Source organism: Rhinoderma darwinii, chromosome 1, assembly GCF_050947455.1.
Source record: "Rhinoderma darwinii isolate aRhiDar2 chromosome 1, aRhiDar2.hap1, whole genome shotgun sequence".
Classification (NCBI taxonomy): domain Eukaryota; kingdom Metazoa; phylum Chordata; class Amphibia; order Anura; family Rhinodermatidae; genus Rhinoderma; species Rhinoderma darwinii.
This window is the reverse complement of record NC_134687.1, coordinates 457,797,896-457,821,395: the sequence shown is the minus strand read 5'-3', so window position 1 is coordinate 457,821,395 and position 23,500 is coordinate 457,797,896. Positions and strand designations below refer to the sequence as shown.

General features: G+C 43.0%; 1 protein-coding gene across 2 annotated transcripts in view; it reads right to left on the bottom strand.

Moving 5' to 3' along the window:
- The window catches only part of DGCR8 (DGCR8 microprocessor complex subunit), a 45,790-nt gene that overhangs the window by 2,489 nt on the left and 19,801 nt on the right, over nucleotides 1-23,500 (bottom strand). For both annotated transcript variants that reach the window (XM_075832552.1, XM_075832561.1), the window contains exons 5-13: nucleotides 17,475-17,745; nucleotides 13,438-13,635; nucleotides 3,028-3,129; nucleotides 2,099-2,197; nucleotides 1,924-2,006; nucleotides 1,646-1,746; nucleotides 1,417-1,523; nucleotides 660-787; nucleotides 254-367 (exon numbers count right to left, since the gene is read on the bottom strand). In XM_075832552.1, the coding sequence (XP_075688667.1) occupies nucleotides 254-367; nucleotides 660-787; nucleotides 1,417-1,523; nucleotides 1,646-1,746; nucleotides 1,924-2,006; nucleotides 2,099-2,197; nucleotides 3,028-3,129; nucleotides 13,438-13,635; nucleotides 17,475-17,745 (1,203 nt within the window). The remainder of the gene's footprint in view (nucleotides 1-253; nucleotides 368-659; nucleotides 788-1,416; nucleotides 1,524-1,645; nucleotides 1,747-1,923; nucleotides 2,007-2,098; nucleotides 2,198-3,027; nucleotides 3,130-13,437; nucleotides 13,636-17,474; nucleotides 17,746-23,500) is intronic.

The window sequence follows — 23,500 nt, the reverse complement described above, 5'->3', positions numbered from 1 at the left end:
CTGTGCAAGGAAAAACAATGAAGGGGCCACATCAGTAAACCAGGACTGTGGCCCCTTTATTCTAAGGATCGGATATCGCTAGGATATGCAAATCACTTCTGATGACAAAACCCCTTTGAACAGTGGACATTACTACAACCCAATATATGGGAAATTTAAATCCCCTTTCAGTGGTAGGTGCACACTTTGATCTTCTGCCTGAAAACATAATCTAATGATAATTGACATCTAAGCAGACTAAATTATCACTCACCCTTTCGTGTGCCAGCTTGTTCATTTCTTCCTGCAACTTATTTAGAATATGAAGATTTGGCTTGTTCTTTTTGGCATACTGATGAAGTTCTATTACACTTTTATCTGAGGTTTCCTGGCACAAGACAAATACAAAACAGCCATTAATAAACTGACAAATAAGGTGTCCTTCAACCCTAGCAGGATAGAATATGGATTCCCTGTAAATAAGAACAGTTGTTTTCATAGACCGGAAGAACTTATGTAAATTCAGGAAATCTGAAAGAAGTTACCACCATAGTAGTTGAATTAATAATAAAGGAAATAATACATTCAAAGTCCTGAAGCAGAAAAACATTCCAACTAAAACATTGTAAACCACGCAAGAGACACCCATAACACACCGAAGGGAAAATATGAAGACTCACCTGTTTCACCATTTTGGTGCTCTCCCTTCCATACATACGTAGAAGCGATCCCCAGTTTTTCACATGGGGATGAAGGAGCTGAAGAATTTTTTGTGATGCCAACTGTTTTCCAACCCTTTTATTTTTGCCTACAAGGAAGAGAAGCTTGTTTAGGAAGGGTTAGAAGGCAGTCACTATGGCAATGAAACAGAAAAAAACAAGGGGACATATAACAAAAAAACACCGAAAAAAGGCCATACTTATAAATGGACACAGACAGGTCAGAAACGCTGATGAAGGAGAGTGAGCAGGTGCTTTAAATAATAGTAGCCACTCCCACAAGTCTTGAGGGGACCATGCACCACACGCCACTCCCCTAAAGACTAGTGGGAGTGGCTATTATTATTTAAAGCACCTGCTCACTCTCCATCAGCGTTTCTGACCTGTCTGTGTCCATTTGTAAGTATGGCCTTTTTTGTCTATGGCAATCAGCTGATCGCTGGTCTGGCTTCAATATAGAAAGCGTTTCTTGTGTGGATACAAGCCCTTTAAATCGAAATACGAACATACAAAAAGCCAAATCCCCTACAGTGAAAAACGTGCTGCAGCAGTAGACAACTGTGTCTGCGCATGCAAGAAAGCAGCTTGTAGCATGACAATCCCTCCACCTGGAAATGCCATAGCCATGTTAGATGAATACTGCCTCTATGATGGGAGTAAAAAGCTGGAACTCATTCTGTCAGATAAGAGGTAAAGATCAAAAACTGAGAATACTCACACCAGCCCCTCACAGTATGTTTTCCACACGTCATCACGTATTCACTCTTCTGGTTCTTTCCAGGAATTACTTCAAACTTTATTGATGTGTCACCCATTCCATGATTTCTAAAAGAGTAAAATACAACAAAACCATTTTGCTGTGGGTGCTGAATTTCAATACTATGATCATCTTATTCATGTGGATACGCTTTAGAAACGGATGACAGAGCCACTTTAAAAATACAAACCTCTTAAGGCACTCGTGAAGAATTTGATAAGGTGACAGTAGTCCAGCTTTATTGGTCAGCTCATACACTCGTGAATCTTCAATACTTATATGGTTGAAATACTAACAAAAAAAACAGATATCAGGAGAAATAATTTCAGCGATTACAAGACTAACAAAACTTATTTACAGTGTCTATGAACAAGCAGGGGAACAATACGTTGCATCCCAATTATTACAGCCTGCTGGACAAGGGTCAGAATTAGAAAAGCTTTGTTTTTTTCAGGATACAAGTCTCACCTCCAGCTCATCGCTGTCTTTGGGCTTTTCATCAGAGGTCTGTTTTATAAAGTCCGGAATGAGGATTTCCAGTGTAGATCGGGCTAGTATAAAAAGAGTCAAAACGAAGAAATAAATGTTAATGCTTCCAAAAGTGCAAATCATGATACAAAGAAATTAACTACAAATATATTACCAGCTTTATTCTTGGCCAGTTTTTTGCTGCTGGCAGTTCCAGTACCATAGGTAACTCCATCAATGATCACAGATGCTCCAAAAGGTTCACTTGGGTTCTCTACATAACAAGAAACCATGAGTGAAGATAAAACGATACTTATGATAGTGTTAATAAAATATTGAAACGGAGAAAACCCTTGTGGAATTTATTTTGCTTCAGTATTTGTAAGCCAAAACCAGGAGTGGGTCTAAAACCGGAAGATGAACAAATGATTTTCTCTGTATAGTTCCAATCCTAGCTTTGGCTTACAAAAATACAAAATACTGCCGTGTGACAGAGACCTAAGGGTCATTTCATACTGAGTTTTATGGCATGGATTTTGACACGGAAACCACGTTGGAATCCGAGCCATAAAAAGTCTGAAATCTATTGATTTCAATGGAAGATCGAGGCATGGAAGATTTTTTTCTGCCTGCAAAAAAACGGTGTAAACAGGGCCCAAGGGTGATTTGAAAATAAAAACAGAAACCTGATCGGACTAATTTAATTCCTGAACTAAAATCTCTCACTACTAGAATAGCTTTAGGTCACATACATATATATATATATTTTTTAATTAACCGATTTAACATCTTCAATTCACTGACATTAACCCACACTTCATTGGAAAACTGTAACTAAGCTCGAAACATGAAATGCACATCACTCTGTTGGAACGTCATGGTCTTTGGATTCAACATTACAATTCAAAACCCTGAACTCCAGCAGACTAGTTATGCCTTAGGCTTGCCACCATTTACCTGCTATTGTTCATGCAAAGATTTTATGACCAAATATCGAAATCAGACTTGCCAGAAAGTCCTACATTTGAATGCAATACCCATATATGATGTGCTCATCTGCTGCAATTGCATATTCACATACACAGAGATGCGGGGTTTCCTTACCACATTCAAAAAAATTGTAAACAGGACGAACTTTCAAGACTCTCTGCATATATTCATGGAGGATGCAAACTTCCGACTTCCCATTTGGATTAATAACAAATTCTGTCAGATAAAACCAGTGTTAAACATTTTAAATAAATAAAATATAACAGCTACTACTACTCCCAATATAGGTAACCGGGCACACAGTACACAAAAACAAAACACCTTCACATAAACAAGTGTAAAAGATAAAAATATTGAGACATATCACATCTTAACCAAATGTTTGTGTTAACAATTGATTTCTAAGGCCTCATTCACACGACAGGGTCCGAGTGCCGGCCGGGAAAATCGGCCGTTTTTGGCCGATTTTCCCGGCCGGTTTGCATCCGATTTGCATCCGTTCCGATTCCGTTCCGGGCCGAGTTGCCGTTTTTACCGGCCGATTTGGACCCGATTTGCATCCGTTTTTTTCCCTGTCCGTTTTAAAATTGGATGAATTTCATTTAAATTTGTTGCCACACACAGCCCTTTGTAGATAATGCCACAGCCCCCCTGGTAGGTAATGCCACCCAGCCCCCTGTTGGTGATGCCACACAGCCCCCTGTAGGTAATGCCACCCAGCCCCCTGTAGGTAATGCCACCCACCAGCCCCCTGTAGGTGATGCCACCCACCCTGCCCCCTGTAGGTGATGCCACCCTGCCCCCTGTAGGTGATGCCACCCTGCCCCCTGTAGGTGATGCCCCCCAGCCCCCTGTAGGTGATGCCACCCAGCCCCCTGTAGGTGATGCCACCAAGTCCCCTGTAGGTGATGCCACCAAGTCCCCTGTAGGTGATCCCACACAGCCCCCTGTAGGTTACACCCATCCCCCCCCCTTCCAGGAGAAGTCACTGACTTCAATGTCCATATATGGACAGTGTAGTCACTGACTTCTCCTGAAGAGGAATTCCCTGCCACAGGTCGGGAATTCCGCTTCAGAAGTGAGTGACGTCACTGTGTCCATATATGGACAGTGTAGTCACTCACTTCTCCTGTAGCGGAATCCCCGGCCATAGAGTTGGGAATTCCGCTTCAGAAGTGAGTGACGTCACTGTGTCCATATATGGACAGTGTAGTCACTCACTTCTCCTGTAGCGGAATCCCCGGCCATAGAGTTGGGGATTCCGCTGCAGAAGTATGTGACTTTGCTGTGTCCATATATGGACAGTGTAGTCATGCACTTCTCCTGTAGCGGCTTCCCCGGCCATAGAGTCGGGGATTCCGCTGCAGAAGTACGTGACTTTGCTGTGTCCATATATGGACAGTGTAGTCATGCACTTCTCCTGTAGCGGCATCCCCGGCCATAGAGTCGGGGATTCCGCTGCAGAAGTGCGTGACTTCGCTGTGTCCATATATGGACAGTGTAGTCACTCACTTCTCCTGTAGCGGCATCCCCGGCCATAGAGTCGGGGATTTCGCTGCAGAAGTGCGTGACTTCGCTGTGTCCATATATGGACAGTGTAGTCATGCACTTCTCCTGTAGCGGCATCCCCGGCCATAGAGTTGGGGATTCCGCTGCAGAAGTGTGTGACTTCGCTGTGTCCATATATGGACAGTGTAGTCATGCACTTCTCCTGTAGCGGCATCCCCGGCCATAGAGTTGGGGATTCCGCTGCAGAAGTGCGTGACTTCGCTGTGTCCATATATGGACAGTGTAGTCACTCACTTCTCCTGTAGCGGCATCCCCGGCCATAGAGTCGGGGATTCGGCTGCAGAAGTGAGTGACTTCGCTGTGTCCATATCTGGACAGTGTAGTCACGCACTTCTCCTGTAGCGGAATCCCCAATCCCCGGCCGGGGATTGGGGATTCCGACTCCTACAGCGAGCAATAAAAGACCCTCCTTCTCATCCTCACATGCACTCTGCACTGTGAGGAGGAGGAGAGAGAGTGCGCGAGCGACGGTAGACCCGGCCATCACTCGGGACACATTCCGGTGATGGCCGGGTGTTACCCGGCCCCATAGACTTCTATGGGAGCCGGGCGGCCGGGCACCCGGCCGAAAATAGAGCATGTCCTATTTTTTGACGGCCGGTTTTCCCGGCCGTCAAAAAAATCGGTCGTGTGAATAGCCCCATTAGGGGTCTATTATTCCTAATGCAGCCGGGTGCCGGCCGATTTATGAACGGCCGGCACCCGGCCGGGAAACCCTGTCGTGTGAATCCCGCCTAATAAAGTTAGTGAACACAAAAAAAAAAAAAAAAAAGTGTGGAACCCAAGAATATCACAACGTACATGCAGATTTACTCATATATAATAGTTGAAAATACCACCGATGTCTAAGTGGATTAATAGTCATGTACAGAAAGTATACAATCCATTAAAAAAAAAATTTTAAAAAATCCCTCATTCGTACATACATGAAAAACATTTATTAAAGAGAAGTAAAAATCAAAAGCATGATCCAGTGGAATAGTAAAGTCCATCAACTACGCATTTTGCAAATGCTGTGTCTTTTTAACCCCTTAACGGCGCTGTGTCATAAGCCCGGCACGGGCGTCCTATGCCTGCTAAAGCGGGTGTAGATCGGTCTAAAGACAGTCAGGCACCTGCTCTAACCGACAGGATCGATTTCAACATCGATCTCACCCGTTTAACCCCTTAGATGTGTCACTCAATAGCGAGCGCCGCATCCAATTGTAATCGCGGGGTGCCGATGGCTTCTATGGCAGCCAGGGGCCTAACAAAGGCCCCCAGGTCTGCCTGTAGTGGATGCACTTTCACACTGACAGGCAATAATACACTGCAATACAGAAGTATCAGAAGAAGATCGCATAGTGAAGTCCCCTAGTGAGACTAAAAATAAAGTTATCAAAAAGTAAATAAAAATCCCAAATGAAAAATCCACTTTTTCCCTTATAAAATACTTTAATATGAAAAAATTAAAACATTACACATATTTGGTATCGCCGCATCAAAAATGTGATAAAAAGTGATCAAAAAGTCGAATGTACTCCAAAATGGTACCAACAAAAACTAGAAGTCATCCCGTAAAAAACAAGCCTCATACAGCTGCATCGGCGAAAAAAATAAAAAATTATGGCTCTTAAAACATGACAACAATTGTTGCATCAATATATAAGAAAATATCCGTTCACTTGATTAATTGAAATTATATCACTGCCTATATAAAACGATTAAAATTAGATTTTTATTATAGGAAAACCATACTAAAATAGGGCTAGATATCCAAAGCTACTGATAGAGGTGTAAGCACGGTTGACCACACAGAGGGGGGGAGCAGCTGACTAGTGTCGTGCACGAGCCGGGTGAATGTGATGAGACACGCAATAGGTGTCTCCCAGCCATAATATAGATGTGTTAAATCTACATCAGTGTGACCCCTGATGATGCACCCTGAATATTAGCGGTGCGGAAACGCGTAGGGACACGTTTTATTGGCACGGATTGACCAGGTGTTTATAATATAACACAGCTAGGGGGATCTATCGTCTCAGCAGTGTGTGGTGCCCTCATTAGTACCCCCAATTGCTCCCCCCTCTGTGTGGTCAACCTTCATATAGGCAGTGATATAATTTCTCTTAAAACATGGCGACAAAAAAATAAATAAAAAAAAAAAAAGTGTTTTTACTGTGTAAAAGTAGTAAAACATACAAAATCTATATAAAATTTGGTATCACCACAATCGTAATGACCAACTGAATTAAGTCATTATGTTATTCATACCACACCGTAAACGGCGTAAATCTAAGACGCAAAAAACGGTGAAATTTGTTGTTTTTTTCCATTACCTCCCCAAAAAAAGTTAATTGAAAACGTAATTAATAAATGGTACCGTGCCATTAAAAAAAGACAACTTGTCCCGCAAAAAAAAAAAAGCTTATACAACTATGTGGACGCAAAAATAAAAAAAAGTTATAGCTCTTGGACTGCGACGATGGAAAAAACGTAAAAAATGGCTTGGTCATTAAGGTCTAAAATAGGCCGGCCATTAAGGGGTAAACAGTTGAAAAAATTACCACTGCCTCAAGCGTCATGTACACAAAGCCCCTGTGGCCCTGTTCCAAGTTGCAGTAAATCACTCAGACAGATGCAGTCATTTGGCGCCTCTATAAGGCTATATATTACAAAGATTACAAAGATATCCCCTAGAAGCAGTGCTTTTAGGAAATAATACCGCCGAAATACTGAAGCATGCAACAATAGTTTTATTTAGAATCAGACAGGAAAATGCTCTAAAGAATTTGGAGATATATGAAGGTACAGTAGAGCCTTGAAGCCTTCTATAGGTGACATATTACAGCACCGTACAACATGAATGTTGGGCAGAGCCTCCTATGGAGGGCTTAATAGGAGGACGCAAAATTCACAATACATAACTATTGCAGTGTATTGTGCAACACTCGCATGTTCAAGTCCCCTCGTGGTACTTAAAAAATAAAAAAAAAGCAATAAAAAACAGTTTTCATAACGTTTTTAAGAATATACACTCTTCAACATTGAAATTGCAACACCAAGAAGGAAAAGTTTTTGATTTGTGGAAAATCACAGGTTCGAGACATATTAATGATATGCAAATGATCAAAAAAATGGAAACAAAATATTCCAAACATCTTGAATTATTCAGTATCGAGTATGAGCACTACACGCAGAAATACACACAATTACACGCCTTGGCATGCTAGCAATGAGGTTATGAATAGTTGTCTGAGGAATGTTATGCAACGCTGAATGCACTTGGGAATGCAAATCATCAACATTGGCTGCGGTCAGCTCCCTATGCAATTGCCGACCAATGATGTCCCAGATGTGCTTGATGGGAGACAAGTCTGGAGATGCTGCAGGCCATGGTAGAACATTTAGACCACACAGATTGCTCACAGTAGCACAAGCAACATGCGGCCTGGCGTTTTCCTGTTGAAAAACAACTTCTGGGATACTTTGCAGAAATGGCCGTACCACTGGTTCCACAACCAAATCAGTGTAAGGCCAAGATATTAGTGTATCTGTAATGAAGACTAGAGGCATCCGGCTACCATACATTATGCCACCCCACACCTTAATCCCAGGAGTAGGACTGGTGTGCCGTTCCCTTGCGAAGGCCTCTTCATGGTGTTGCCCACGTGGTCTCCAGACCTATCTCCAGCTATTATTGCATCCAAGACAAAAGCGGGACTCATCACTGAAGAGGATAGGCCTCCATTGCTGCCTTGCTGTGCACCAAGATAGCCTTCAACAGCGGTGGTGTGTGGTTAATTGAGCACCTGTAGCTGGACGTCTGTCTTGTAGACCAATGTAGTGCAAATGCCTTCAGATGATCCATCCGTGCAGAAGTTCGCATCTGCACACCTCTTGCGGTCAGTCCAGTTCGTTGTCGTTCTCCTAACCTCCAGGTTAGGACACGCAATGTTGAACAGTGCGGATATCTCGGCCTAGGCGTGTAGTGATCTGGCGGTGCGATAAACTAAGGTCTCAGAGTTCAAGGATTCTGTCAATCTCAGTTTGCGAGACGTGCCAATCATCACACACCACTTGATCAGATTTTTGAGGTTTCATCTGGCTAAAAAACAACAACTTTGCTGTCAATCTGGCTTTTATGCCCCTCCCACATGATGGAGCTAGGTGCTTGAAAATTTTATAATTTGAAGTTCTTAGCAACATCTGCTACTTCCTCGATTTGCATAACCTTACGGCTTGTTGGCTTCTCCTAGTTGCTCCTACTGGTTTTGTACAAACTGATAAGCTCAGTGTCTTGCAGGAGGGGTATAGCCTTTGTAGAAGGAGCTAACACTTAATGCTTAGCATCACTTCTAGTGACATCTGTCTATACCCAGAGTCTTCTGTATCCCCCAATGAACTTGATAAGAGAAGAATTTTACGGTGAGTACTTAAAAAAAATCCTCTTTTCTCGCTTGTGTCATTGGGGGACAAAGAAGAACATGGGACGTCCTAATGCAGTTCTTGGGAGAGGGAATAAAATAACAAAACATTGTACAACCAGTCGCCTAATTCACCGCTGCATGCAGAACCTAGCGACCTGGACAAACATTTAAACATCCAAAAGTGTGGGACGTATAAAGCAGTCAGGTGCGGAGAGAGACAAGGTGGCGGCACTATGCACCTGTAGAGCAGAGGCACAATAACACATCAGCCCAAGAGGCTTTAACAGGACCGGAGGAATGAGCTGTTAGTTGGAAAGGCTTTGCCTTTAGTGCAATAGTCTTGAATGCTGTCCAGTAAAATAAGGAGAGTCTGACTAGCGGAAGGAGACAGTTTGAGATAGACTGTTCCCATGAGCTATGACCACATCCAGAAGGAGTAGAGAGCATCCCTTACAATGGGAAGAAGGGAACTGAACAGAAAACGTAAGGTAGAAAAATGCCAATTCAGACACGTCAGATGGGAGACACAACTATCAAAAACTGACCAATACGAAAATTTTACGCAGAGATGCAAAATGAAATTATTGCTTGGCTCAAAGACCAGGTTGAGATCCCAAGGAGTAATGGAACACGAAGGGAGCCGATAAGTGACCACTTGGAGAAAGATCCACATCTCAGGGATAAAACTAAGGCCGAGACCCAGATCGAAGTCCTGCTGAAGATAAGAAAAACTTGGGTCAAGGAAATAAGTAAAAAAAAAAAAAAAAAAAGGAAGGGATGGAGACATTCCTCATACTAGTATAAAACAAGACTTCCAGGTACTGCGGAGAACAGGATATGAGAAAGGTCATCAGGCCATCAGCATGGTTAGGATGACAACGAGATCTCACGACTGTGCTTTGACCGTATAAAGCTGGCAGAAAATTGCCTCTCTGAGACAACCTACTCTTTTGGTAAAGATGCCAGAAAAAGTTGGTTAAATAAGATAATGTGAGCATACCACATTCGGTGAGGAAAGTTCAGTGCCACTAGGGTTTACGGAATGACCACTGCTTCGATGAGCATGAAATTCCCAGCGAATGGGGGCAGTAGAAGGAATATGTACAATAGGAATAAATTATCCCAGGGAAACGACAGGAGTGTCCACTACACAAGCCAAAGAATAATGCAACCACTTGCCTGGGTCCAGACATCTTCTGCTGAGGATGTCAGCTGTCCAGTAGGCTACAACCTACAATAGTAACTTGGCAGACTGGCAGCACTGCGGAGCTTGATGGCTCAAGTAGATCATGGCGATGGCATGGTCAGACTGAAAGCGATTGGACATATCTCCTCTAGAAGAAGTCCAGTGAAGAAAGGACAGTGAAAGGAGTGCCCCAAGGTTTGAGAAAAGAACCCCCGCTGATAAAGTGAGCGGGTGTGACACTGAACATAGGGGAATGCTTCCATGGAGGTAAGACAATGTAGCAAATACATATGAACTGAGAAAAGGGCAAGAGAGTCTAAGATAATTTGAAGCTTGACCCGGTGTCACACAGGAGGGTGCCTTTACCAGGATATCTTACAAGTATGGTATGACCAAAATCTTCCTGTACTGTAGAACTGAGCCCCTTTGGGAAAGAATGCCAGGTCGAAGAAAAGGCCTGAGGGAGCACTGGTGGTCTGGACATATTGCGATGTGGAGATCAGATATCCAGCGTAAAAAGAAAAAAACTAAATGGCTGTCCTCTGTGCCTTAATCTGACCCTGACAAAATGATTGAGGCGCTTTAGGACCAGGATGGAGCGGCCAGACTCGTCCTTGTGGGAGACCACAAAAGGATTGGAGTTAAGAAAACCGGAGAACCTTTCTCCTGAGTAACGAGTGAGATTATGTCCTGGCGGAGGAGAAAGTACACAGAGAAGTGGCTAGGAGGAACAGACCTAAACATCTCTATTTTGTAGCCCCGAGGGCCTACTTCGTAGAGCCACACATCTGAGGTGAATATGATCCAAGATTTCCAAAAGTAAAGGAGCCTACCCACAACTTAAGCAGACCTAAGTGAGGGCTGACCATCATACACAGAGGTTGTCCCCTGAGCCTCACAGTCTATTTTGGGGTAAGTGAGAGCTTTTGCTACCAGTAGTCTCAGAGATAATCTTGTCCAGTTGTAGACCAAGAAGACACGTCAGGAAAGAGGAGACCCGTGAAAGCACATTTGGAAGCTGAATTTGCTGGCCAAGCTTTGAACCAAGTAGTATGGCAGATCGACCCTAGAAGTGCAATGGACTGCGCCAAAAGTCTCCCTGCATTCAGAGTAGCTTTGCAGTGTATTTACCTGTAAAGAAAAACTGAGGAAGCTCTAGATAAGATTCTGTGGCGATTAGAAGGAGGTAGCATCTGCCATGAGGACAGTGGTTACGTTGGATAGTCGACAGACCAGTGGGTCCACCATAGGCAAAGCTTAAGATCCAGGTGTTTGTAGAGGGAGAGACGCCAATCAGGGAGTCTCTATGCTATGAGAGACTTGTGGCCGAGTAATTAGGAGAAACGTTGGGATATTCCGGAAGGACAAACCCTCATAACTAAAAAGTGAAGTAGAAGGTAGAGAGGCCTCGATCAAAAGTGTCTTCCGGACTGCAGTGATAGGGCTGTCCCATGTGACAGACATTTTAGAGCACTGTACAGCATCTAAGCCTGATTTAGGATAGGGTACTTCTCCTTGATATAAGTCTTCTCCGTTTTAAGATGGGGTAGTCAGAGCAAACCTCTCCGGTCAAGAAAAGTTTACAATGGCGGGTTCAGGGTGGAAGGAAACAGACCCGACCCCTGTACAGGGACGGCTGTAAAAGGGGCCTTCACACTGAGGTGGTGGGCAGCCTACTGAAAAGCAATTGTTCAGCTAGACGGCCCAGGATGTCCATTACGGATAAGGAGACCTAGGAAGGTCGGCCTTTGCTAGAGACAAGGATCATGCCCAGTCTGGCTCAGTGGCATCCAGCTAGGGAGTAGGCAGGACCACGAATGGCATCCTTGGGACTTGGAAGGGAGGTCAAGGCTAACCACATGTAATATACTGGTTAGGAAATTAACTTCCCGGACTTGAACTCTGGACTCTCCAGTCTTGCTTTGCAGCCTTGACTGCACTGATATAGAGAGCCTTAGATTCTGTATTGCACCTTAGAGCAAATAAAAAAGGTGTCCAATAAAACTGAGCGTGTCGTTTCGCCAATAAGTTCTGACGTTTCAAGCAGCAGTCGAGTTTCCTGCCTTGGGAAAAAAAAAAAAAAGGCAATCTGCAAGAACACAATTATATCGCCATGGAAGGGGGTAGTGTCTCCTCCTGATGTTTGTATTAACTACATAGTCATGTCGGAGTCTCACTGTAAAATCCTTTTCTCAACCAGTTCATTGGGGGATACAGTCCGTGGGTATATGCTGTTGCCACTAGGAGACTTGATACTAAGAAATGAAAATAGGACTCCTCCTACAGGATATACCCTGCCCACAGACAGTGAGCTATTCAGTCTTCGCTTAGGCCCCATGCACACAAACTTATTTTTGTAGCCGCAATTCATACGCAAATCTGCAGGTGAATTGCGGCCTCATTAATTTCAATGGACTAATGCACACAACCGTGATTTCCACGGTCCGTGCATTGCCCAGGAGCCTAGACTGCAAAAAGATCGGACATGTCTTATTATGTCTTATTACGGCCGCATCTTGCGGTCCAGGCTCGTTGAAATTAATGCACATGGCAGAGTGCACGGCCCGTGATTTGCGGGCGGCCACGGGTGACTCTGCGGCCGTCTGAGCCGCAAGTCACGGCCTGTGCACACCACTACGGTCGTGTGCATGAGGCCTAAGTGTCTGTAGAAGGCAGACATTTCTGCTAATGCAGCAGAGTCTATCAATCTTCTTATGTTTATTTTTTCCCCTTCTTAGCAAGAAAGATGGGAAACAGGTTTGACAGTCTCCCTGTGGTCTCCTCCTTGGTGGGCGCATGGTGTCGTATTGCAAATGTACCGTTGTCCAACCTACCTAACACATTTTTCCCACCAGTTTCCCCTTAGTTAAGGATGAAACACTGAGGAGGTACTCCTGCTGGTCACGTGTCTAGGAGATGAAGGAAGGAAAGCACTGATCTGGTCGGTGAGTGTCTGATCCCCCCCTCCACCGCTTGTATACAGTTTTGGTCTTTCGGACTTGCCCACCGATTGCCACCACAGGTCTTTATTGCCGCCATTTTTCCCTTTCTCACATATTCACCAGCCTTGTGCCGGCAGCACCATTTTCAATTTCCCATCCAGTGGCAATGCAGGGAAATTAAAATTAACTGCCAGGTTTCCCCACAGATTACAGCTGGTTGATGGGTGGTCCAGCAGGGGTCACTTTGCAATCAGCTTTTTCTCAAGGAACCCTTCAAACAAGTAGGGATTGCCCAAAACGCACAACCCCTTTTAGAAAACGTACTAATGAATAAAATATAAGCAGCTGCATACTTTTAATTATTTGACACAAAGTATGATAAAATACATAACACGACAATGCATTTCTACAAACCAACCTTTTTTTGTTGGCGCATCCTGAACAGATAAGGTTATAAGTTTCTGGTTGGCAGGTAAAATGGGTCTTTCAGATCCTGCTTGCTTGCGTTTTACTTCACGATTGAACTGTCTTCTTTCTGCCCACGTCCTAAACTTTTTGACTGTAACCTGTTCAAAATCGAATCTTTTTTCCAAATAGCTTCTGAAATCGTCGAGTTCTATGAAATACATGAAAACAAAGAAGGATGCATTTATAGTACACCAATAAAGCAGATTTGTGATCAGAATATGCTGCCCTTTTTATTGTCTGTAGACACTGGTGGGCTGTCAATTATTGGTGAGGGGAACAATGAGCAGGTGATGAAAGGTAGAGGTAACTCCTGGCTCAAAATGATTCATGAGTGTTTTTACACACAATAATATTTTTAGTGTAATGCATCAATGTTATTTTATAATCAAAGTCAAAAAATATTGAATGCAATAGAATAACCCAAAAAAAAAAAAAAAGTACACATGAAGAATAGCACATGACTGTGCACATCACATTTTTGGCCTACGTTTAACAGAAAAGCTTCTGACGTATACGTTAAACCAAGGGTGCCGTAACAGTGGTATACTGCACTATGGAGTTTAATGGTGTAGGTTAAACGTGTATATATAGGTCATGAAATCTCATGACCTTATTCATTACATACACGTTAAACTAATACCATTAGTGTATGGGTGATAGATGCCACTATTACGCACTTATGTAACGCATACGTCACCAATAGACTATAATGGTAATTCGTTTAACATATACGTTATGAAAGACCAGGATGTATACGTTAAACCTATATCTGTAATGTATGCCAACAGTGGCATGTATTTCCCAAAGGCTCTTATGTAAAAAAAAAGTAAACCAGCCTATGAGAGGCCAAAAGGACACACTTTTAGCGTATGTCAGGCTAACCAAGCCCTAGTGTCATGTTTAGCGTGTAAGTCAGGAGCCTTCCCGACATACACACTAAACGTAGGACCAAGAAGTGATGTGCACATATCCTAACTGGTGTAAACAAGTAATATAGATTTATTTTTTTTCCTTTATTATAAAGCATACTGAAAGATTATTTCATGGAGAACTTTTTCTTAATTTTCTTTATTACCTTTATGTAAACAAAAAATATTTGATTGCTTATGCATAAATACAGTGTCCTAACTTTTTTTTTTAGAACCAGTAACATGGTCTACAGTATTTCTTTCATGGGATTCAGCAGTATTTATTTTTTTCTTTTAGTTACTTTCAGTTTGGCTTCATTCCACTAGGTTTCCATTTTTAACAGAGACCTAGCAAAATGTAAGCAAACTGAGAGCAACTGAAAAAAAAATACTGCTGAAATGAATGGTATATCAAACGGAAGCAATAGTTTCCATTTGGCTTTCCGTTCATCTGTTCCTCGGACGGAAAGGTTGAACAGAACAGATGAACGGAAGCCAGCGCTGATGTGAATGGGCCCTTAATAGTATAATAGTATTTTTTTATCAATCAACAAAATACAAAATGAATGAACAGAAGAGATATCTAAATCAAATCAATATTTAGTGTGACCGCCCTTTGCCTTCAAAGCAGTATCAATTCTTCTAGGTACACTTATACAAAGTCATGGATTTTATAGGATTATAGTCAGGTGTATGATCAATCAATTATAGAAAACAGGTGATAATTATAATCATTTTCATATGTAGGTTGAAACAGTCATTAAAGGGGTTCACAGTATTATAGCCTTCTCCCATTCACTTCAATGGGAAGTTTTAATACTGTGAACCGCCGCTACTGCTGTGTCAGCGATTTATAATACGAGCAGTGACTGGAACGAGTGCTGCGGCCCCTTAAAAACAGCTGATCGGCGGGGGTCCTAGCAGTCGGACCCAGACTGATCAGCTACTGATGGTCTATCCTTAAAACCCCTTTAACTGTACCAGAAATAGCGGTGTAGGAGGCATAAAACTGGGTGAGGAACAGTCAAACACTGCTAAGGTGAGGTTGTGGAACACCGTTTCAGGTCACAGTTCCACCATGGCAATACTGAGCACACAAAAAGGAGCTATACTGCATCAGCAGGGTCTCTCCCATGGAAAGACTTCAAAGCATACTGGAGTTTCAAGATGTACTGTTCAAGCTCTTTTGAAGAAGCACAAAGAAACCGGCAATGTCGAGAACCGTAGACTCCGTGGTTGGCCAAGGAAGCAGTGCAGTAGAAAAAAAAAAAAGACATATCATGCTTACTTCCCTTCGAAATTGCAAGATGACCAGCAGTGCCATCAGCTCAGAACTGGCATATACCAGTAGGACCCAGGTACACCCATCTACTATTCGGAGAATGCTGGCCAGAAGTGGTCTTCATGGAAGAATTGCGGCTAAAAAGTCATACCTTCGACGTGGAAACAAGACCAAGCGACTATGCACGAAAACATAGGAACAGAGTCTAAGAAAAATGGTAGCAGGGACTCTGGGATATTAAGTCAAAATTTGAAATTGGCTGTAACAGAAGGCAGTTTGTTCGCCGAAGGGCTGGAGAGTGGTAAAATAATGAGTGTCTGCAGGCAACAGTTAAGAATGGTGGAGATTCCTTGCAAGTCTGGGGCTGCATTTCAGAAAATAGAGTTGGGGATTTGGTCAGGATTTATGGTGTCTTCAATGCCGTGAAATACAGGCAGTTACTTATCCATCATGCAATACTATCAGGAAGGCGTCTGATTGGCTCCGAATGTATTCTGCAGAAGGACGACCCCAAAAACACAGCCAATGTCGTTAAGAACTATCTTCAGCGCAAAGAAGAAGCCCTGGAAGGGAGGCTATGGCCCCAACAGAGCCCTGATCTCAACATCAAGTCTGTCTGGGATAACATGAAGAGGCAGAAGGATTTGAGGAAGCCTTCCTGCGGAATAACCTCCCTGCCGAATTCCTTCAAAAACTGTGTGCAAGTGTATCTAGAAAAATGTATGCTGTTTTAAAGGCAAATGGTGGTTACACCAAATACTGATTTGATTTCTCCTGCTCATTCAGGCCTCATGCACACGGCCATGCCCGTGGTTACGGTCTGCGATTAAGGGCACGGCCGGCCGCTGGCGGCCAGCCACCTGCATTTTCCACCCGTGCTCCCATACTTTATAAGTATGGGAGCGCGGTCTGCGGAATCTTTCTATGACCCTGACACCTTCTCGCAAATATGCTGGAAGTTGTCCATGGTCAATAGAAATTAATGGGTCCGTAATTTCGGACGAAATCTAGTGTCACGTGCATGGGGCCTTACTTAGTTTTTTGTTTTTTTTATCAATCAGCAAAATGCTATTAAACACTTCTATTTTTGAAAGCATTCTTACATTGCACTATATTTTTCCACAACTGCCTAAAACTTTTGCACAGTACTGTATATTAGTAGAATAAAGTATTACGATTAGTTATATTTTTATGGTTTGTGCATATGCGACAGAAAAATCTCTTGCAAATCTGCCTACCAGCAAATCCGCAAACCAAGTAGGCTTAACATGCGTATTTTGCTGCAGATTTTAGCACTCATTAAAAGGTTTGAAATGCGAAACAAAAACGCACATGCTAAGGATTTTAAAATCTGCACCACAGCTCAACGTCTGTGCGGAAAAATTCTACAACATATACAGGAGATTTATTCAAATCTCACCCACATGGCTTATACTGTAATCCACTGCAGGTTTTCCATGCGATACGTGTGCACTTACCCTAAAGCTTCATAGACAAGACCGTGTAAATGTCATTTTATGACAAAAATAGGATCCTTGGTGCTTCATGATACTGGGTTCATACAAGAAGATACGAATATCAATAGTACACAACTCCAAGATCACTGGATGTCTGGATGGGGTTTAATATTCTGACCCCTCCGTAATAAGTACAGTATTCCCTTCAGACAGAAGTCCTGATAGACTTATGAGCTTATCTGATTGTCTGTTTAAAGAACATGACCTCCAATGGAAATATTATAAATATAAAGCAATGCTAGAAATACTTTTATTGCTGAAACTAACTAGCTCTACTTACCAATGGATTCATCTTTGCAAACTTCCACTTTAGCCTTTACTTGACCCAGTGCTCCCTGAGTGACTTCCACTGCTGGCACTTTGTCATCTGTCGCAGTATTTCCAGTAGCAGTGGAATCCGGTTCATCTGAATGGTGCTCTAAGTTTTTTTCACATGGGGATTCGGATGGAACAACAGCTGGAGAAATATCACGTTTCTGTTCCTTCTCTTCATTATCCTTCATTTTCTTGTAATGCAAGCAAGGAATACTACTGATAGGAGGATCATGTTTCTGAAATATCAAATAAAATGTAATAGAAATAAAATGACACTGATATGAGTTCACAAACACAAAATTACCATCCTACTAAACATCATCCTATCGCTGTGTTGGCAACCAGCAATGGAACAGTATAATAAATTGACAGACAGCCATTGATGGATTCATAGTGGGCTACTTAAAGTGAACCCGTCATGTAGAACATAGTGCCCTATCTGCGGGCAGCATGATATAGAGGAGGAGGAGGAGCGGAGCAGATTGATCTATAGTTTTGTGGTAAAAGATTCGGTGTAACTTAGTAATGTAAACCTCAGTTCACTCTAGCCTTCGTAGTCTAGTGGGGGGTCCTAATCACTGATTCACATCTTCCCAGTATGAGCATGCATACAGAGATAGCGATCAATCACGGAGTAGAACCGCCCACTGGACTCCTAACCCCAGAATAAGCAGGGATTAAAATGAACAAAATACAAGTTACACTAAATCTTTTCCCACAACATAATATATCAATCTGAACTGCTCCCCCCTGTACTATAACATGCTACTGGCAGATCAGACTGCAAGTTCAATATGATAGGTTCCCTTTAAAGTGAATGTACCACTTAAATTTTTTCTTTAAGAATTAAAACCAGATAGATAGTGAAACATTATTTTGTTCTAATCCGTTTTTATTTACTAATCATAGATTTTTCAATTCTATTTTCTATCCAGGATTATGAGAGCAGCATTCAGAGATATGATTTACAGCAGCCACATGGACCATAGGAACCTGTAGACTGGCGAGTACTCATTGACTTCTATGGGAAAGTGTTCTAGGCATGCTCTGTATCTTGTGCAGAGATAAATGTGCAGGGAGGGGGAAGGAGGGGAGCTGTACTCATCACCTATTGTCAATAGTGTGATAATGTGTTATCCCCTCCAGCTTTATAATATAGGAGTCACCTTTTAGTGTAAAATCCTTCCTGTGATATGACTGAGAAGTGATCTCCATAGCCGGTAATAGAATTTTCTGCCCCCTCCCCTGTGCAAAACTAGTGTGGTGCAAGAACTGCTGAAGCCTGTGATGGGTGACACATAGATCTCCATAGTCTCAGGTAGAGAAAGTGCCACCGAGCCTGATTCATACTGCTGCTAAGTAACCAGCCCAGTCTGATATATAGAGATAGAAGCAGCAAGAAAATTAACAGGTGAGAGACTGACACATGGAATACCATAATGGTACACACGGGAAAGTTTCGTTTTGGCCGGAGTGTCGCTTTAAGATCAGCAGCTTAACAGCAAAAGAAAAAAAAATTTGATCAAACTGATCACCACTGTGGGTAGGAAATAGTTCTGAAGGAGTTATTAGGCCAAGTTTTTTTTTTTCTGTCATCACTGCATTTTACATTTTTTTTTATCGACGTAGCCAAATTAGATTGGTTTTTTTTTGCTGGTCAGGTTATCTTTTTCAATAGCACCATTTTAGGGTACATATAACTTTGTTTAACTTTTATTAAATATTTTTGTGGAGGATTGAAAAAAAACAAAAAAAAACAACAAAACAAATGCACTTCCACAATTATTTTTCGCGTTTTAAATTTAGGTCATTAACCATGCGGCATAAATAATGTCTTACCTTTATTCTATGGTTTGGTTAGATTGCAGACATACAGTACAGTACTTAAATGTTTTACTACTTTTGCACAATAATAGCACGTCACAGAAAAAATACAGTTTATTTGGTAACCGCATTCCAAGAGCCATAACTTTTTTATTTTTCCATCAATGTAGCTGTATGGGTTATTAAAAATTTGTTTTACTTTTTGAGTTACAGCCGCTGTGTGTGCTCTATACAGAGCAGCTGTATCGTTCACTAAATCCTGTTCCCATCAGGTCCACGGGACTGACTGGTTCAGTGAGAGCGGGTCCTGCGCGTCGATCCACCTGTTATCCATCACATCTAAGTTCATAGATCCACCTGTTATGTATCACATATAAGTTCATAACTTAGATGTGATAGATTACAGGTGGATCATGCATGTCTCCGCTGACACTGAACTCATCAGGTCAGCGGGACTGACGGATTGAGGTCTTAGCGAACGATACAGTGGCTCTGTATAGAGAATACAGAGCAGCTGTATCTCAAAAAGTAATATGAATTTAAAAAAAACCAACTAATTATAAGGTTTCACCAAACACACTGAATGACCCTTTTAATAAAATAAATAATCCCTTTCAATGGCGTACATAGCCTTCAACGTGTAAACTTTATTATATTGGTCATTACGGTTGCAACAATACCATATACATGGAATTTTTTTAAAATGTATTTTCTTAACACTTTGTAAAATAAAAACACTTAAAAGGGGGTTTCCCATCTTGGACATTTATGGCATATCTACAGGATATACCATAAAAATCTGATAGATGCGGGTCCCACCTCTGGGACCTGCACCTCTCTAGAACGGGGCCTCTAAACTCTGTTCTAGCTTACTGGGCTCCGCTGCCTCACAGCCACTTCCTGGTTAGGTGGTCAGGAGTTCCGGAAACAGTCGAGTGCTCGCTGAGCTACGTGGTTTCCTAAACTCCCATGAAAGTGAATGTGAGATACGGAAACAGCATAGCATAGCTCGCCAGGCTACGCTGTTTCCGTAGCTCCAATTCACTTCTACAGGAGTTACGGAAACAGCGTAGCTCAGTGAGCTTGGCTGTTTCCGTAACCCCCGACCACCGAACCAGGATGTGACCGGGAGACAGCGGGAGCAGAGTATGCTAGAATGGGGTTTAGGGGGCCCTGTTCTAAAGATAGGTGCGGGTCACAGAGGTGGGACCCACATCTATCGTACTTTTATGGCATGTACTCTGGATATGACATAAATGTCCAAGATGGGAAAACCTCTTTAAAAAGGAAAAAAAAAAAAGGTTTTATTTTTACTGTGAACACAATTTTATTAATAAACGTTAAAATACGCCTTTTAAAATGTGCAGCTAATACTCTAACGGCTTGGATAGGTGTTGACTTAGTTTCCAGCCATTTAACCAATAAAAGACTCGTGCAGGGGAGCACGACGTCAGAAGTCATCTCTGTCTAAGTGTCATACTGTCAAAGTGTCCTGGCAGTTATACATGGCAGTTGGACACAGAAAGGGACAGGTAAGCTGCAAAACCAAACAAACTAGCTCACATTCAAATTATTAGATTCAATCTTTAACCTGTTTACAAACAAACATGTTCACTCCCGCACTCATCATTATAGCTGCTCTTGGTTTTCAATCCTATCGCCCATTTAGGCCTTGCCAAAAAAAAACAGTCCAAATCAGTCCCTCTCTCCTTGCCTCGCCCATGTACAGCTCCCATGCACGATTCACTTTCCTCAGTCAACTTAACCCATTTCATCCCACTGCTCAACATAAAACACGCTCCCATAAATCACAGAACCATCTGCTGTCTCTCTCCATTCTCCTGCTACTAGCTGCAGGGGACATCTCTCCCAACCCTGGTCCCCCCTTTTCTTCTGCCAAGCTCAACCACTTACCTGCCACACATAGAAACCTTGAAAATCTTCTGACTATTCCCTGTACGTCTTCTCCTGTCTCTTAACTGTGCTCTCTGGAAGTCTCGGTCCGTGTGCAACAAACTCACCTTTATTAATGACTTATTCCTTTCTAACTCTCTCAACCTTCTGGCTCTTACAGAAACATGGCTACACCTGTCTGACACTGCTTCCCCTGCTGCTCTATCTTATGGTGGTCTCCAGTTCGCTCATGCCCCCAGACCTGAGAACAGGCAGGGTGGATGTATACTTCTGTCACAAAACTGCACTTTTCAGGTCATTCCCCCGGTACCCTCACTCACATTTCCCTCTTTTGAAGTCCACACCCTCAGACTCCTTCACCCTTTTTCCCTCCGAGTGGCAGTTGTCTACTGACCCCTAGGCTCACCCCGCCAATTCCTGGATCATTTTGCTGCCTGTTTTCCACAATTTCTATCCTCTGAAACACCCACTCTCATCATGGGTGACTTCAACATCCCCATTGATAACCCAATCTCCCCATCTGCCTCCCAGTTTTATCTTTAACCTCCTCCCTAGGTCTGTCACAACTTACTAACTCTCCTACACATGAAGACGGGCATTCACTTGACCTGGTCTTCTTCCGTCTCTGCTCAGTTTCTGACTTTATTAACTCTCCTCTCCCGCTCTCTGACCACAACCTTCTCTCCTTTACTATCAAATATTCTCTGCCTTCTCAGGTCATCCCAACGTATCAGACATACAGAAATCTACATGCCATTAACACTCAGAAACTCATAGACAGTGTACAGTCCTCATTGTCCCCTATTTTTTCCTTCTCCTGTCGCAATCTGGCTGCCAAACTTTACAATAACACTCAAAAATGCATTGGATGAAGCAGCCCCCCCTACACGCCGAACCACTCGACAAAGACGACAACCCAGACGACGACAACCCTGGCACACGCCTCAATCCCGCTTTCTTCAGCGGTGCTTGAGATGTGGCGAACGACTGCGGAGAAAATCGCATTTGGATGCAGATTTCCTCCATTACAAATTTATGCTGAGAACTTACAACTCCGCCCTTCACCGAGCCAAACAAGTCTATTTCACCTCTCTCATCTCCACACTATCTAATAACCAGCACTCCACGCATTTGAAAAAAATACCCAGCTAATTTTAATTCAGGAATGACCTCATAACTGTTCCTGCTCTTGCTTGTGCTCTCAGTTGGCCACTGGGGGCGCATGGCAAGGTGAGCTCATTCCATCTGTTCACATGTTGTGGTGCTGTATGGTGGTGTCTGTTGCTGTAGTGCTGCACTTGTGGGGGGACGTGGCCCAGAGCCAAGGAGGCTTGGCACGGTCTGAAGGCATGGGTGCTTTTGGGCCCCTGGGTTGCTCCCTCTGCATGAGCGGTGCTGCGGTGGCGGTAGCCGCCATGCGGTGCTGCAACTGCTAGAGTAGGGACCCACTTTAAAGAGGTCGCCGTGAAGTGGCAAGTGGGCTTATACAGTTTGATCAAAATGTTTACAAAGAACCTCATGTTCAGGTTTCTAAATTATGCCTAGCGGCTCAGATCAACGTATATATTGTGGATTGTGCGGTCCATGTCTAGTCTCCTACAATGCTGACACTATCTAATAATCCAAAACGCCTCTGATACTTTTCACTCCCTCCTAAGTGCAGACGCCAATGACCGATCTCAGTGCTGAAGACCTGGCCACTTATTTTAAAGTTAAAATTGACAACAATCGCCATTATATATCTCCCAGTCCCCTAGTAACATCGATCCCCTTCCCTCCCGCACTCCCTCTTCTTCACTCTCAGAATTTGACCCAATAACAGAAGATGAAGTCTCTAGACTCCTCTTCTTCTCGTCCTACTACTTGTCCTAGTGATCCTATCCCCTCACACCTCCTCCAGTCCCTCTCCCCAGCTGTCACTGGTCACCTGACTAAAATATTTAACCTCTCCTCTGGTATCTTTCCCTCCTCTTTTAAACATGCCATTATAAACCCCTTACTGAAAAAATCAACTCTTGACCCATCCAGCGCTGCTAACTACCGACCAGTCTCTAATCTGCCCTTCATCTCCAAACTCCTGGAACGCTTGGTCTACTCTCGCATTATTCGCTATCTCTCTGCTAACTCCATTCTAGACGCCTTACAATCTGGTTTCCGCACTCTACACTCCACAGAAACTGCCCTTACTAAAGTCTCAAATGATCCCTTGGCGGCTAAATCTAATGGCAAATACTCTCTATTCTTCTGGATCTC